The sequence below is a fragment of the Zootoca vivipara genome, chromosome 5 (assembly GCF_965207765.1).
Source record: "Zootoca vivipara chromosome 5, rZooViv2.hap1.1, whole genome shotgun sequence".
Taxonomy (NCBI): domain Eukaryota; kingdom Metazoa; phylum Chordata; class Lepidosauria; order Squamata; family Lacertidae; genus Zootoca; species Zootoca vivipara.
In genome coordinates this window covers 34,259,333-34,277,018 of record NC_142588.1, presented here as the reverse complement: position 1 = coordinate 34,277,018, position 17,686 = coordinate 34,259,333, and the positions used below count along the sequence as shown (strand labels likewise).

The following is a 17,686-nucleotide window of genomic DNA, read 5'->3' as shown; positions in this document are numbered from 1 at the left end:
GTTGTTGTTGTTGTTATCTTTGCTGTAGGAAAATTATGGAGAAGTCCACACTGATAATTTCTTTAAAACTTCCAGGAAGGTTAAAAACTTGTATTAAAGGTATGGGGGGGGGAGTTATTCAGCTGACATCAAACATGACCTCACGGCATATGCCAGGCAAGCCTCCCAAAAGAGAGCATTCCACAAATGGGGTGCCACTTTCAAGAAGGACCTTACCCAGGTATCTGCTCACTACACCTCAGATAATGGGGATACCTGGAAAATGGCTCGTGATGATGTACTTATCAGATCCACAGTCCCAGCATGTGCCTGTTAATACACTGCCATATGTGGAGAAAAGTGATCCTTTGAGTGCCCTCATTCCATGCTGTAATGGACTTAAAAGTCATGAACCAGCTCTCTGAATTGGGCCTGGAAATGGACCAGGAACCAGTGCAACGTATGAGGCACCAGCATAATATGTCCATAATGTCCAGGCCCAGTTAACAGCCTTGCAGCTGTATTTTATGCAGCTTACATCACTCACACACACACAAAATGATTCTTGCATTCTTCACTGGGCGAGACTGAAATCCTGCCTGCTGTGAAACCAGAAGCCCACTTTTTGCCACAGTTTTGATTACATTGCTGCATGCAAGAATACAAACCCAAGAAGAAGCTTTATAACTTGCTTACTTACTTGCTTACTTACTTATTTTATATACAGCCACAACAATATTGTATATATGAATTATGGGAAACATAAACAGTTGTGATTAACTTACCAGTTTTTCCACTACGGCAAGAAGAAGGTTCAAAGAGTCCAGTCTATGACTTATATCCTCCCAATATGACGTAAGTGTCACCACTGGCTTCGTGTTTGCCCATGGCAGGTAGTAATAGAAGTTTCCTGGAGTGAAATATGCACATTATTTGGGGGAATATGTCGTCTTACAAAAATATATAGTATACCTGTTGGATTTCAACAATCTTTATTCACATTATTTCAACCAAGACTGGGCAAGCTAGTTTTCTGCCTAATGTGGAAACTGCAAATGAATATCTCGGGTTATTAGATATATATATATATATATATCTAAAAATAAATACAGTAGTACCTCGGTTTAAGTACACAATTGGTTCCGGGAGTCTGTACTTAACCTGAAGCGTACTTAACCTGAAGCGAACTTTCCCACTGAAAGTAATGGAAAGTGGATTAATCCATTCCAGACGGTCCGTGGAGTACTTAAACTGAAGCGTACTTAACCTGAAGTGAACTTTCCCATTGAAAGTAATGGAAAGTAGATTAACCCATGCCAGACAGGTCCACGGAGTACTCAACCCGAAGCGTACTTAACCCGAAGTATGAGTGTAATTGGTTCTGGAAGTCCATACTTAGCCTGAAGCGTACTTAACCTGAAGCGAACTTTCCCACTGAATGTAATGGAAAGTGGATTAATCCAATCCAGACGGGTCCGCGGAGTACTTAAACTGAAAGTACTCAAACCGAAGCGTACTTAAACCGAGGTATGACTGTAACTAATAAACTGCTGCCCTACAACGGCACCCCAAATCTGCCTCGCTCTGCCTAATCATAAGTACAGATTTAAAAGTTACAGCCCCCACCCATCCAAATATGTCTTTACTGCTAGTTTTGTGCAGCAGTAATACTCACCATCAAAGACAGCCCGACTGTACTGAGTTGTTGATGCCAGCGGTTTGCAGGTGGTATCAAATTTATTGCCATAGTTCCCAATGCTGACTTCAAATTGGACGGCCTCGCCAATATCTTGCAACATGGTGGCAGAATGGAACACGGCACTGAGGCAGTACTTTCTTCTCCGCTGATATTTCTGTAGGTTCAAACAAGAACAGTGGTTTAATTTCTGAAGCAAAACCCCACCTAACACACACACTTTTACCAGCGTGGAGAAACATTAAATGTCAAATGAAACCACACATTTTAAATGATTTGCTGACCACCAATGTGTAGAAAATAAATGCAAAAGGAGGCATAGTATTGTTTTCTGCCCACTCCAGAAAATGTCTAGGGGTGTGATTCGCCTAACTACCCCGTGAGAGCAAGGACTTCCGACTGCGTGGTGGGCCTTGCCCAAAAGCAGTAAGATTGAAATATTTCATATTTCACATATTGGGGAGCAAAACAGCACTTACCTCAACCACTAGTAAATCATCACTGGGTATCATTTCAATCTTTTTAGAAAGGGGTTTGCTGTCAAGCAGTGTGGTTAGTTCAACCAGGATCCGGCCTCTGTAAGATACTCCCTCTCCCTGAAACACAAACGTGATACTTCAATCTGTAGTACGTAAGTTGCAAAGTTAGTACCGGTATATTCTTTTAAACTGTGAGTATCATCTGCACCTTCCAATTTGCATTCTTTATAACATCTCACAATTAGGCTTGCCCCCCCCCCAATTTAAGTCAACAATCCCAGTTTTTCTACTGAAACTAATAAACATGGGTCATCGGGTACAATTTTAAAATATTGATCTTGAGCTTATTTGTTTATTTGTTTGATTACATCATTTGAAGATCCCTGGGTGAGTTACAAATAAGCTCAGTTAAAAGCAACAAGGTCATTAAAGTAAAACAGAACCACTTCTTTCGAGGCAGCTGGAATCGGGCCAATTAACCATTTCGCAGGAAGGAGTGGGAAGATTGAATGCAGGCTGTTTTTCAAACAGTTGATTGATGTAATTCCAGCTTCCTTTACAGACCTAAGCACGCACAATCTTAGCTGCTGGGGAGAGAGGCAAGCAGCAATTTGTGTGAGCATATCCCAAGCCTGTTTCTGCAGGCCTAGGGCCCATAGATGGACTAGACTTTACAAGGTGTGCATGTTAAAAAGGGCCACAGTAGTTTTTGCTACCAGAGAAATAACAATATTTTATTTTTAGCACCAATACAATTTGCGCGGTATGTCTGAAGACTACAAACACTGTGTTTTGAGAGTCGGTACTATTGTTGCTTGAAAATGACATCACCAAATCAAATTCTTTTAAAAGGTACACATTTTTTTATACATGTGATGGAGTGTTTAAAAGGACAACTGTTAAAAGGAGTCATAACACTATACTGTATTCTCAATGGTGAACTCCCTGCCAACATTCCTTTCTCCTGCCATTGTGGAGAAGCAAAAGAACAGCAAAAAGCAGATATTTTCACTAAGAGATATTCCAAAAGATAAACAAACCTTTCCAGAATTTAGATCATCGTACGGATCTGGGAATCCAGTATATTCTCTTGGACTTCCATAAAGGTTTAGATAACAAGGCCCAAATGTTGGTAAGAAGCCCACTTCTGTCTCTCCGCTATTTACTGATAAGCAAACATCATGATTAAAACATGTTGTATTAGGGGCTACCTTAGAGGGTGTGAACATTAATTCTGGATGCAGCAAACTAAAATGTTAAATGTTAGTTGTTAGTCAAATAAGAACATTTTATTCTATGGGTATAGAGAAAGTTCAAGTGCTGGGAATATCTCTCAATAGATTAACCATGACCCATAAACTCTTTCTGACTGGGCCATCTCTAATCCAGGGTGACTAACCTGTGGTTCTCTACAGGTGAAACTTGGAAAATTAGAATATCATCGAAAAGTGCATTTATTTCAGTAATGCAACTTAAAAGGTGAAACCAATATATGAGATAGATGCATGACATGCAAAGCAAGATATGCCAAGCCTTTATTTGTTGTAATTGTAATTATTTGTTGTTAGGCAGGTCAATTATAAATGGAATGTAATTAATGAAATGTAATGGTGATGTTTATTTTTGTATTATTGTAACTATTTGTTTTATTACTGTGGAATTTCCAAAAGAAAGCATTTGTAAAAATTAAAAGAAAAATAAAAAATAAAAAGTTGCATTACTGAAATAAATGCACTTTTCAACGATATTCTAATTTTCCGAGTTTCACTTGTATATGTTGTTGGACTCCAAATACCCTCAGTCCCAGCTATGCTGGGAATTGTAGTCCAGCAACATTTGGGGGGGGCACAGTTTCCCCACCCCCTCCTCTGGGGTGCACTGGGATAAGGAACTAAGGAACTGGCTGCCCCGGGGGAAATCTAGTGCGAAAATTTGGCTTCCTGCAAAAGAGCAGTGAGTGAGCAGGATCTATGGGCAAGACCAGTTATGTATGTGGAGCAGCCATATACACAAAGATGTCTCCATTCACTTCAATGAAAGGAGCCCACTGCACATGGCAGTGTCTGAAGAGCTCTGGATCAGAGCGGTGATGCATAAATTTGAATTTAGTCAAAACTTTGTTGGAAAAAAACCCCATAGAATAAACTGGCTGTACTACCTTCATGCTAACAGAACTTCATTTATTCAAAAGAACCACAGCACTGAGAAATATGTGTCCTGTATTAACATCTTTTATTCAGGAGCCAAAGGAAGGCTATGTAAGCATAGGAGAGAACTACAGGCACAACCAGAGCTTTGCCAGCTGTTATTATCAGCATAGATTCCTCTGCAGAAAGAAACATCCAGGAAAAAACTTCAGCTATACTCATAGTTCTCTTATCACTGTGCTTTTCTCTCTTCTTTAGTTCCTGATCATAAACGTTAATGCATGACTGCTTTCCGCACATTAATAAAACTGAAAGGAGATATTAGTCACACATTCTATCTAAACTACTGTTACAATCACAGGTGAAAGGTTAGCGTAGAACAGTACACGGTTGTAATAATGGATTGTATCAGATGTTGCAGCGGAAAACTAGTAGAATCAGTTGCCGTTAAATGCTGGGAACAGATATCCAAACCAACTCATAGCCCCCTAGAACCACAACCACAGCTTGTCTCCAGACTACAGAGTGAGAGCAATCTACAAAGAAGTGAGATTCGGAACTCTTCTTCTTCCTTTTTTGCATTTAGGGTGGGCAGATGCGAAGGAGGTTGGGGCTCCTGTAGTCACTAGTTGTGCAGAAGCAGGAAGTTCAGCAGGTGTAGTTTGCCACAATATAATCCCCTATGTTTGCCATGATAAATTCCCTATTATACATATACACTGTTAAAAGTGCAGGTGCACCCTCCTATATTTCACTCAACCATCTTATTCACATTACAGTGGTGCCTCGCTAAACGAATTTAATTCGTTCCACGGGTCAATTTGTATAATGAAAAATTCGTCTAGCGAATCCCATAGGAATGCATTGGAAAAAAAATATTTTTTTGCCCATAGGAACGCATTAATTGAATTTCAATGCATTCCTATGGGAAACCGTGATTCGCTAGACAAATTTTTCGTAAAACGAATTCGTCTAGCGAGGCAACCTCCGCTCGAAAAATCTCTTCGTTAAGCGAAAAATTCGTCTTGCAGGGCATTTGTCTAGCGAGGCACCACTGTATTTCCGTAGCAGTGTAGAATTAGAAGTGTGAATCACTCTCATCCCACAATTCTTTGTAATGTGAAAAAAAATCTAATCTTTTCTCCAAGTAAATGTGCTGAGGTCAGGCAAATATAAAGTTACACGCTTTTTTATATCTAAAAAAGCATAATTCCTTTTAAAAAGTATTCGCTGATCAGGCAAAGGTTTCTTAGAAAATTTCACAGTATAATTACTGTTGCATAATTAAATTTTCAATGCAATTCAGCACAGAAATGTGAAATCATTTTCTTTTTAAACTGTGCTGCTAAGAAATCTGTGCTACATATTTTTAAATACCGTACTGGATGAGAAAACAAAGAGATTTATGGGTACCCTTCAGAGGCAGATCTTTAATATTGCATCCATTTTTATTAAACGTTCTTTAATCTTTGAGAAATCAGGCACAGAATCTGAGGCAAATGTATACTGCCTGTTATAGTTTTCATAGATAAAATCTGTTTATGTGCTCTCATTAAACACAGCAAGCCATTAAGGGCCCAAACCACCAAGCACTGTCTCCAAAGCTCCTGCATATATCTTTAGTACAACAAGTTGGGGTATAGAATAAATTCAACAATTGCATGCAAAAATATACAGTAAAGCCATGCAAAAGGCAAAGAAAATCTCATGCAATCGTGATCCAATGCCCAAACTGTTAAAAATTATCATCATAAGTATCATCGCAGCTGCTAACATTAATGTAAGTGTATGGGTTACACATTTGGGTTTAAAAGGAAATATTAGTTTGCAAAAAGGGCAATAATTTGCATTAAACTGATTATGAACCTTCATATGATGAAGCCCCAGCTCCCGAAGATGAAAACTCTATAGATTATAAAAAAACAACACATTATTTGGTATGTAGTACTGTATAGAGCATGTACAACATAGAAAACATTCAAATCAAAATGAATCTGGAGTCTTGCTCTAAAAATAAGGCATGTCCTGATCCTAAGACTTGCTTCTAAATCACATAAGTACTTAGGATGGGTTGTGCCGACAGCTTTGCCAGTATCAACCTCACAAAATAAGAAATTATAGCAGCATTTTACGGCTCTTATGCAGGCATCACAGGATGACAGACAAATGCAAACATTTAAGATCACAGGTGCCACTCTCATGCAGTCCTCAAAGGAACTAGTCCTCAAGGCTAAATCGGCTTCAGAAGAAAAGATAGCACCCCATAGTGGTAAGGAAGCTCAAGATAGCGTGTGGTATGCATAGACCTATAGCAACCAGTTTTCCTTTTTCAACAATAGCGTCCTACACACTTATTGTGAAGGATATAATGGATTGGTCTACGAGAGACACCTCCGAAGAATAGTATCTGTTCTACCCAAATGTGGGAAGTTTCACTAGGGGGGCAAAAAGGCCAACGAACTTTCATCAGGGCAACAACATCCATGGTGGGAAGCTGACCACCAAGACCACACTATTCCTGAAATAATCCCTGTGGAGAGAAAATGACTACTCTAGGCAAGCATTACATGCAGACTCTGGAACTCATATGGCACTTTGTACCAATCAGGTAGCAGGATGTATGAATAGGAATGTCAGAAGGAACTGAGTTGCTGGTTACTAGGAGAAACTGGGACAAAGGAACGTCAGGGCTGTGCAGGCCTATCAGCAGGAGCATCAGATTGGCTCTGCTGATGTGTCTGCACAGCACCCAACCTTCCTAGCGCCTGGTCTCTCCCCCCCCTCCCTGCAAGTGGTCCTTCAGTATACCTGAAGGAGAGTCTCCACCCCCATTATTCTGCCTGGACACTCTCCAACTGCTCCGTACATTAAACCTGAGTTAAGAAATACTACTTCTTACATTGTCCTTCCTTCTTCTTTCTTCTCTTTTGAACTTGCAGGTGCTCCTTTGAAGAAACAACATTGGAAGAGAAACTAGCTTACCTTCAACTTCTCCCCCTGAAGCAGCAATTCTGGAGAGACTCAAGTATGTGGTGCCCACAACATCATTTCTGGTGAGGCGATCCCTTCATGAAATGTTGTAAATGTCAGTATTCATTTTAAATATTCAGGTGTGGGTGTGGTCTTAAGCATATAAAATTATAGTACTACATAGGTCCTGTTTTAACCATGTTCTGTATCAAAAATTGTGGGTGTATAAATGGTATATTTATCACTAATACTACCATTATTATTTACTGCATTTGTAAATAAACTAATCACATATATATATATAGTCAGTTTCAAGTTCTCTCTGTTTCTCATTTTTCAATGTTAAGGTTCACCGCATTTCTGCAAAAATACCTCCCCCCCAAAAAAACACCTCCTCACAAATTCTTTTGGCACTTTAGTACAAATTTCTCCTAATACATACATTTTTAGATACTTTTGCAAGCAATTTCCCCAGATATGATGCATTTTGTATGTTATTTTAATTTAAAAAATACATTTTTATGCACATGTTTCCTAATATCTGCATTTTAATACACTTATTTTTTGTTGGAGAACTGCATCACAGAATCAGGAGAAATTGCTGTGTCTCGATTCACATTTTGTTTCAGGAAGTATGAATTAGGCAGGCTTGCACTAAAATGCAAGCTGAACCAAATTTCTCCCCATTCCTAAGCCCAGGTCAGCAAGGTTAGGAGAAGACAACACAGGTTATTCGATGGCTGCTACATTCACCTATATGCCTGTGACAGGATTTCAATTCCACCAGTAGCCATCAGATGGCACAATGTGCACTCCTCAATTGTTAAAGGACATACACATATCTTTTAGCACCTTATAGAAATACTATGTGCCTGTATTCCCCCCCTGCCTTGACAGCTGACAACCCTGACAGCAGGAAGCCTAATGGACATAATTATCTATGAAACAATTCTAATGATCTCTATAATGGTTCAAGCTGAGTAGCTAATGAATGAGAGACCTCGTGGGAATTTTAAACAGGCAGGCATGTCATGCTCCATAACAGTGGCAATTATTAAGAACACCAAGCTATAACCAACTTCATTACAAATAATCTGAGCACCGCTCTGCAAAGGGCACTTAATTAATTCTGCGATAGCTTGTGCAGCGCAAGTCACCAACGTATGTTAAAGCCTTTTTGTTTTACAGCATTGCCATTGTTGCTTTGCATGCAACTCTATAAACAACAAAGGAGAACTCACCAATCATACACCACCAGTCTTATTTTTTCACACATCGAAGGGAACTAGAAAAAAGAACTGTACTAATTAGCCCAAGTCTTATTTCTAAATAAAAAAATAACATTATAATAGTTTTTTGTACAGCAACAAACCAACCTTGATCTGAAGATTAACAAGTTGATTCCACACTGGGTTAGCATTTTTTTCAATTATATTTGTGCAAACCTGGGGGGAAAAAATCCCCATATGAAAGTTAAGAACAATTCTATGTCTAGGAATCACTTTTATTCATACAAAAGGAAGATTAACAAAGGCTCACAAAATATAACGGGTGCTCTGCATAGTAACTGTCGATATACAGTCGTACCTTGGTTTTCAAGCAGCTTAGTTCACGAACAACTTGGAACTCAAATGCCACAGTTTGCGAACTTTGCTTCGGAAGCCGAATGTCCGGCACAGCTTCTGATTGGCTGCAGGACGCTCCTGCAGCCAATCGGAAGCCACACCTTGTTTCCAAACGTTTCGCAAGTCGAATTGACTTCCGGAACGCATTCTGTTCAGAAACCAAGGTACGACTGTATTCAGTTTTTGGCAGGCATTGGCCTGAATGCTAGACCAGGAGTCACCTATATGGCCCCAGAACATAGGAGCCAATTCCTAGGGGCTGAGTCTGTTATTAGCATTGAATACCTTTTTCCCAGCAAAACAAACTTCCACAAATGGATCCACAAGGTTTTTCTTATCTGCTTCTCCACCAAATATTTCCTTTACAGTCTGTGTAAAAGCATCATCCACTGCACAAAAAACATATAGAAGAGGGGGGGGGGAAATGGCAATCATTTTTCACAACCAAGATCTTGGAGCCACAAAGCTGGCATATTTCATGAACATGCGGCAATGAGGCAGCTGAGTATGGTATTGTGGAACTTAAATAGCATGACAGTGAAAACTGAATCCAGCAAACGAGGGATCAGCGGCCAGAGACATGAGGCTCAGATATGGCCCCTTTTGGAGTGATGCCTCGCCCTGGAAACACCCAGCTAGAGGTAACAGAGAAATGGGCAGAGATGGCAGCAGCTAAAATGACCCCAAATTCAGGGGCAGTATTCACTACAACAGCAGAGTGGTGGCAACTTTTTTGCTGCTTTTTTAATTAAAAAAAAGCTTCATTTTGTCACAAAAACATGGAAATCCCCACTGGTGGCTGCCATTTTTTTGCAGAGACTAGCTAGCCATTCCCCTACAATGCTTCATCCCGCAATGCTTTGGAACAGAATAAAATGGTGGCTGGGACTGGTCATTCCTGGGGGGATGTGAGCTCTGTCAAAAGCAGCAGTGCTCAGGGGGTTCCAATGGGGAGCTCCAAATTAGTGGGGCTTGCATTTGGCACCAGGTTAAAACAATGCTGAACACATGTCAGAGCTGCAAAGCAACCTCGAGGACACTCTAAGGCTCTTGATTTTTCCCTTGATGCCACAGCTTTACCTACCCTGCCTTTGATGTCGTATGGCATGTGGGTGTGGCTAGCCCCAAATGACCTGGGCAGTCTGGCAAGCCTTATTTAGCCCATGGACTTGAATTCTACACCCATGGTAGAAGAAGAAGAATGGATCTTTATTTGCGTCAGCCATCGGCCATAGCAATAAAACAACAATACGATATACAAAGAATAGAAATAAAAAGTCAATTATATAAAATACATTTTAGGGTTTTGAATCAATAGTCAAATAGTGGACCTTCTTCTAATTGCCCCAGATAAAAACCTTTGCTGTCACCTGCTCATCTTGATCTGCCAAGAGAAAGGACACTGTGGCAGTGGCTGGGCGACCCGGAATGGACAATAAAAGAGGGGGTGGTAACCTCATTCCTCAAGTCTTTATAAAGTGTGCAAGCCAGAAGGGCATGCGCCACCGATTCGGTACTGCCATCTACACAGGGACATAAGCGGTTTTTGTGTGGAATCTGTTGGAATCGTCCCTCAAGTACAGCCGTGGGCAATACATTCAATCTTGCGAGAGTAAAAGTGTGTCTATATTTTAGAATTGCTAGGTTTGCAGATAGGGGTACACCCATGGTATACGTAGATGATTTTTTAAAAATTAAAAAGGTTATACAGTTATATGAGCCCCTAAATGAAGTCTGAAGCAGTACAGCCCAGACACAGGCTTACCACCTATGTAAGAACCGAGTCTTAAGCATCTCTTGAGCTCTCATGAAACTAACATTGGTGTAAAAAAATTCAGTTGCACACAATTCCAACTTTAAGAATGTGTAACTCAGAAAATAAAACAAAAAGTTTATACTCTGAGGAATATCTTCAGCTCTGTAGATCTTAAGAACGAAAGTGACCCATCGAAGTACTATCCCAGCTGGTAGCAAAAGATTACTTTCTACATCATCGTTTTCATTCTCCCGTTCTCTATTTTCCACCTGTTGGAGACACATTCAAATGCATTAATATTCTTCCCCTAGCAGCAGACATCAAGCAAGCCCTTGTTAAATAGCCACTACCTGCAAACATTTTAGAGTGAAGTGCAGAGTTGTGTGCATACAGGGCCCTGGCATAACTCTGGTAACTTCACTTTGAAGTGATTCCTCTTTGCCCCTAAACAAACACAGCTTGCAAGAAAGCTGTGCCTTTCACGGACCATAGAATGCTGGGCTGTGAGCTTGTACTGGAATCATGCATGCATACAAATCTTAGAAGACCACACCCAGGGTGTTTTCACACAAATGATTTAGCCACCACATGTCACCAATGCTATTCTCCTGCAAAGTGGCATTGGGAAGGGCAGCGAAGCTAAGCAGAGGTTCCTCTACTTTTCCCTGCTAGCTGTTTTCCCTCTGTACACAAACACAAATCCTATGCAGAACCTATACTGTAATAGCAACAATGTACATCATACAGTGTCCTGTGTTCTATTCAGCATTAGTTGAATAAATGGTACAAAGTATGTAAGAGGCTGCAAGGCACATTTTAGTCGAAGTTTTGAGGAAACCTTCTATAAGGCCAGTTTCACTAATCTTCAGTACAAAAAAATGTGAGGATTATCGGGCCAAACCTTTAGGCTGACTAATATGTCCAACAATATGAATTCTGCAGGTCAAGACTTGCATATAAGATTATGTAGCGCAAGTTTAGCTAAAACATGATTGGCATTTTGTCTGCAATGTATATAATCCTAAATGGATAAAAATGGGCTCATTCTACACTGGATTCTTTCCGAATTACAATCTTTTGACATTTTAGGCATCAAATTTAATGTGAGAATATTGTCATAAAAAGCGACAATAACAACATTCCAGAAGATTTTTTTAAATGATATATATTATTCACCATGAAATATCGCATTTACCACATTGGCTGGCCTTGGGCTAATCAGAATCCTTCAGCCTAACGCACCTTAAAAAGCTATTGTGAAGAGAAAATGGGGGGGGGGAGAGGAAATGGCACGTATCCTTGCTGATTTGAACATTTCCCCATTTTAATGACACTCCCAAGAGCATCTGGAGAAAAAACCCAAGATTCGCAGTCTTTTCTGTGACTGAATGAAGCATCTGGAAACAGCAGAGGGGAGAAGCAGTCCCATGAGCAAGAAGAGGCTGTACCCCAAAGATGAGAAATTGGGAAAAGTTAAGGGGAGATGTACCTTTGAAAGGCAGCAGTGCAGAAGGCCATGGGAGAGAAGCACTGTGGCGATAGGGCGTAAAGTAGCGGAGCAAGCAGAACTAGGGAAAAGAAACATACAGTAAGCAGGTTCGGCTATTAAAGTACCTTCAAATGTAATTTCTGGCACCGACATAAGCATAGATTAACCCGTGTGAAGCATATTAGTAGAAGGAAAGTATCTATGGATGAAACTTACAGGTGGCTCATCTCCCGTTCCGAGAACGAACATGCTGACTTTCAAGTACCCTTTGGCACCTGAATTTGAATCTTCAGGGTCATTCAGAAGCAGCCATTTTCTCATGGCCGCGTGGCCTGAAAATAAAAGAGAGAGAGAAGATAGCATCCCTTCGGGGAAATGCCATTCTGATTCTCTCAAATAAGCCATATGCAGGCGGTGTTTTTTCTTCTTTAAGGGGTCACATTTAAACTGTGATGACAACTAGTGGCAGTGAGAAGGAGGAGTATCAAATGCGGAGGGGAAAGGGGAGGAAGCCATAGCTCACTGGCAGAGCATCTGCTTTGCATGCAGAATGTCCCAGGTTCGATCCCCGGCATCTCCAGTAGGGGCTGATAGAGGCTCCTGCCTGAAACCCACTCCAGAGAGCTGCTGCAAGTCACTATAGACATTCCTGAGCAGGATGGAACAACGATCTGACTTGGTATGAGCTGGGTGGGATTGGTAGGTGGAGTGGGGCAGACCAGACCAACTCCAAAGATTGCTGCTGTTGCAGGGGTCAGCACACCCAAAGTGCAATGGATGACCCACACCCTGGGAAAACCACTGCCATAATCATGGTCTGTCCCCTGTCAGCTATCCCCATTTTTCCAATGAGGGAAATACAGAAGATATTGCCTTAAACTCACCAGGTTCATCGTAGACATAGCCAATGTCAATCTGAAACAAAAATTTAGCACATTAACGCTCCAGGAAAAAACACCAAGGAAATGTGGCTTTTTGGCTTTTCTGGTCTGTTTGCTTTCAATCACATAGCTGAACAAAATAGTATTTATTTATTGTCCCCCTGCCCTCTAGAAGCAGGCAGAGAAATCCTAATGCTCAATCTGCCATGCTGAAGGGCATTAGAAAGGTGGATCCACTGAGCTCTGTAAGGCTCTGATGTACATATTGAAATGGCGGGCAAGCAGAAGCTACCACTAATGATGAGGGCCGGCTCTAGGTAGAGTCCTGGTGGCGCGGGGCATCAGGGTGCCGGGCCGGTAGATGGGGCGCTGCGTGGCAAAGCCGCGCGGAAGCCATGCTGCACGCTGCGAGGGCAGGGGCGCCGGAGCGATCTCCGCCCCTCAGCGCCAGGGCGCCCGACCTACTCAAGACTGCCCTGCTAATGATAACCCTGTGAGCAGAAACTGCCCCAAAAGGATGTTTCAGAGGCAGAGGTGGAACACCCAATGAGACTAAGTTGGTGCAGCTACCAGTGATGGGCCTTATCCAGGATTCTCAGCCTGGAGTGACAATCCATCTCTATGCTCATCAGTGCAAGGAGCAAGGCTTTTTGGTGCTCTACAATTCTCTGATTCTGCTCAGCCTTGATACTCCCAGATGGGATTGTTCCCTACATCTACATATGTGTAATGCATATCGCTCCCTACAATCTGCATCCAGGTAATTTTCAGGTTAAGAAAGTCTCAGCAGGGCTGCCCAAAGGCAGCTATGTTGTTGCTGTCCCTAATGCCTTTGTGACAACAGCAGAATAAAAGCTGATATGAGGTACTCAAGGCAGCTCACTGCAGATCTAAAAAACAAATCTAAAAGGAATAATTTTTAAAAAATCAAGCACAGTAAAAAAAAAAAAGTACCATAGCAGGAAGTATAACCATTTTCACAAATAAAACTTCAAAGCCTCCCTCTTTTGCGGGAAACGTGTTCCCCTTTCCCAACATTTTCATTACAGATATGGTAAGAGGGTAAACAGAAAGCATGTGGTGAGACATCTAGAATACTTACTTTAAATTCCCCCATTAGACTGTCGGCACGTAAAGAATAAGAGTCATATACCTATAATTGAATGATAGGAATGGAATAAAGCATTACTTTTATTCAACAATAATGAGGCAGTTATAAAGAACATTGTTAGTTTTACTTACCCGAATGCTTATTGTTTCATCAAAGAGCTCTGAAGGGGTCATGTGGACATTGTAGTAAAACATCTGTTAAGTCATGGGAGGAAATAGCTTGGTTATTAAATCTGAATATTCATGGGAGTTAAAAGACACCGAGGATTCAGATGAGGAATTTTATTCATGGTGGAGGAAACTCTCCGTGTGAATCCAGCACAAATGCATGTTACATTCCTTCATATGACTTTCAGTCCAAGTTCTTTAATCATTTTACAGCACAAAATGGAACTTCTCAGTATAGGAAATCCCAATGATTTCAACAGAGTTTACTTCCAAATATGTTTGTTTAGGATTTAGCCATCTTACCCATCTCTCTCATAAAATATGGCAATTATACTTAGATTGTGCACAGATGAGAAAGTAGCCTTGCTTTAATATTTTTACTGAGAACTGTTAGCCACAAGGAGTGGGGTGAGAGTTAAAGATAGAAATAGATAAAATAAGTTTTTATTTTTCCTCAGGTAAAAAACCTATGCCTTTCAGCTAGGAGATTATCAAAGATGTGTATTACAGTACCTCATCAAAATAAGGATTGTTGCCTCTTTTGATTCTTGTTCTGTGTGTCTGGCCACAAATGTGTACTTTCACAACTGGCTTTATGTTATTCCCACAGAACTGACGTCCTTCAATGACCCTAACACGAATCTAACACAGGGAGAAAAACAAATGCAAAAATTAGATCACTGGTGTGTTCCTTTCATCGGCTGGTTTCTCATCATGTCACATTGACGAAGTGTTTCTTTTCTTTTATGGTTAAAATAAACTAACCAGCGGTACTAGAATCTATCAACCAAAGTTAGGCAATGCAGAAGAACATCTAATTCTAATGGGCAGAATCTCGAGTTTCCACTGGCTACATAGAACATTCCTGGGCCCAAACAAGAAAGGAAACCACTAGATCACGGTGAATGTTTAGGGAGTGCTCCATCCTCACTTTTTTCTCTGCTGCTTAACAAATTTTGATTGGGGGGGGGGCAGGAATATTCCAGACTTCACTTTTAAATCCTGAGATTTATTCATACCACTCCTTTGCTATTCTAGACTGGAGCCAAGAGACATTACACCGGGGGAAAGAATCTTCCAAGATTTAAATGAGAACTTCTGAAATGTCTGGAGATTCCGGAACAGAAAAATTAACATGCTTACTATGCATGAATTTCCTTTTCACTGATATTTATCATGCAATCCTATGCGTTACACCACTGTGTTCAGTGAGGTTTACACTTGTGCACAGGACTGCGGCCTGAGGTCACCCAGAAATCTGGCATATTAGGTCTTGCAATGCATATGATTTATCAACTCTACAACCTGGAAGTCTTGAGGCTTGTTAGAAAGCAGCCTCCGGTTTTGCTTCCCTTTGGCAATTCGACGAGCAAGCTGAGTTTCGCGTGTGGCACGCGGACCGCCCTGGGGGACGGCACCAGCTCCACCATCAGGCAAGTCCTCGTCACCTCCATCTTCTTCGCCATCTGCCAAAGATATGAATCAGTGCGGTCATTGTAGAAACAAGATGGACATATGCAAAAACAACAAGGACCAAGAATAGACTGGAAATCGCGTTTGCGCATGCCCAGACGCTGAAAATCACTTCTGTACAGGCGCGATTTCCGGCGCCTGCGCAGCCGCAGAAGCGATTTCTGGCACTGGGGACATGCGCAGACGCCATTTCTGGTGTCGCACTGTGCCCGTCCGGCCCACGGACGACGTCCATGGGAACGATCCAGCCCATGGCCGGATAACCGCGCTGACACCTGAATAAGACTTTCTCAGGAACTCATATTCTTTATTCATACTATTTTTCTCTTTCAAAGAAGATTTCATCTTCACACACTTTCATAGCTGCCAAGTTATCCCTTTTGTTCAGGGATTTTCCATTATGCTGAATAGGCTTCCTCGCGAGAAAAGGGAAAACTTGGCAGCTATGCACTTTACTGATCAGAAACCAAATTGTTAATTTAAAAAAACCCTAAGTATCTGCTTATGGATACAAGATACAAACAGCTGCCTCAGAACTTCCTAATAATAATAATAATAATAATAATAATAATAATAGTCAGTTGTGTGATTAAACTATTAAAGTATAGATGAGGGGGTTGCATGTTGTGTTGCAAAAATACCTTGCAAAAGTAAACTCTCATTTTCAAGCACACATCTGAAAGCAATACCTCCTTCTGTGTGCACATTTTGCATGAATGCTTTTCTGATTTAAGAGAAGTTAATCAAACATTTCTCTTGTTTAGTCCAGTTCCTACCTTCCAGCATGTTCCGTTCCTGGGGAAAACACAAGAGCCTAGCAGATTCACTTTTCACAATACAATTTAAAGTTTAAAGGTGACGCTACTTGATGAAAACTGGAAGAACAAGTTTCTGTAGCTTGGGGAAAGGTTACACCCTGGCCTCTAAGTATATATTTTAAACTAGCAAGATCCTCCTTTCTCACCTGGGAGTAAAGGCCACACAATCTCTGACAATACAAGAGGCTTTCTGTAAACTAACAAATTGGTTTTCAAGACATAAAAAGCTAACATTTGGGAGAGGCTTTAAATCACAGCAGTGACTATCTCCGGCAGTAACTACTGAAACAGAGAGCTTCAGGCATGAATTTGATTTATAGAGGCAAGCAAGGTGACACCTTGAACGTTTAGTGAAGTGGAATGTGTCATAACTCTTAATTAGAAGAGTTAACATAGACTTTGGGATGGGGCCGGCCCAAGGCATTTTGGCACCTGAGGCAAGCCACAAAATGGCTAGAAACATAGAACTGTAGAGTTGTAAAGGACCCTGAGAGTCATCTAGTCCAACCCCCTGCAATACAGGAATCTTTTGCCCAATGTGGGACTTGAACCCACAGACCTGAGATTAAGAGTCTCATGCTCTACTGACTGAGCTATTTAAGGAGTGCGCCCTCCTGCCAGGGTACAAGGGGGTGAGCAAAGTTCTACACAGGGAACAAGGGAGGGAATATAATCAACCTTACCCAATGGTTGAACTGTGAATCAAAGGTCATCATAGGGGGAAAGAGGCCCACTCCGAATCATGTTGGTTGGATGCAGAGCCTAGGAGACCCCAGAGGGCAGACCTTGCCATTTCCTCCCTAGGGGTGGGAACAGACCAGCAGTGCCTCCTATTTGCCAAGAGGCCACTGTGGAGGCAGCATGGGGAGGCTTGTCAAGGAGGTGGTAGTTCCAGAGAGCATGTGGCAGTTGCAGCTGGCATCACAACAGCAGGCAAGGTGTTCCTTGGAAGCCGGATTTGTCACCTTGCCTCAAGGGCCCTGACCTTGGGGATTTACAATATGGACCATTGAAACTTAACTTGAGGTATGACGACGGGCAACTTTTCGAGGGGAAACATTTGCTTCCAGAAAAAAAAAAGCATCACTTCGAAGG

General features: G+C 41.3%; 1 protein-coding gene across 4 annotated transcripts in view; it reads right to left on the bottom strand.

The window, feature by feature from the left end:
• The window catches only part of MYOF (myoferlin), a 75,292-nt gene that overhangs the window by 37,765 nt on the left and 19,841 nt on the right, over window positions 1–17,686 (bottom strand). For 3 of the 4 annotated variants that reach the window (XM_088670340.1, XM_035137401.3, XM_088670341.1), the window contains exons 6-21: window positions 15,606–15,766; window positions 14,814–14,942; window positions 14,265–14,327; window positions 14,125–14,175; window positions 13,026–13,056; window positions 12,358–12,473; window positions 10,795–10,921; window positions 9,182–9,285; window positions 8,648–8,716; window positions 8,513–8,556; window positions 7,284–7,366; window positions 6,168–6,206; window positions 3,195–3,319; window positions 2,155–2,271; window positions 1,655–1,832; window positions 765–889 (exon numbers count right to left, since the gene is read on the bottom strand). In XM_088670340.1, the coding sequence (XP_088526466.1) occupies window positions 765–889; window positions 1,655–1,832; window positions 2,155–2,271; window positions 3,195–3,319; window positions 6,168–6,206; window positions 7,284–7,366; window positions 8,513–8,556; window positions 8,648–8,716; window positions 9,182–9,285; window positions 10,795–10,921; window positions 12,358–12,473; window positions 13,026–13,056; window positions 14,125–14,175; window positions 14,265–14,327; window positions 14,814–14,942; window positions 15,606–15,766 (1,562 nt within the window). The remainder of the gene's footprint in view (window positions 1–764; window positions 890–1,654; window positions 1,833–2,154; window positions 2,272–3,194; window positions 3,320–6,167; window positions 6,207–7,283; window positions 7,367–8,512; window positions 8,557–8,647; window positions 8,717–9,181; window positions 9,286–10,794; window positions 10,922–12,357; window positions 12,474–13,025; window positions 13,057–14,124; window positions 14,176–14,264; window positions 14,328–14,813; window positions 14,943–15,605; window positions 15,767–17,686) is intronic. The other variant, XM_035137402.3, reaches the window with a different exon arrangement.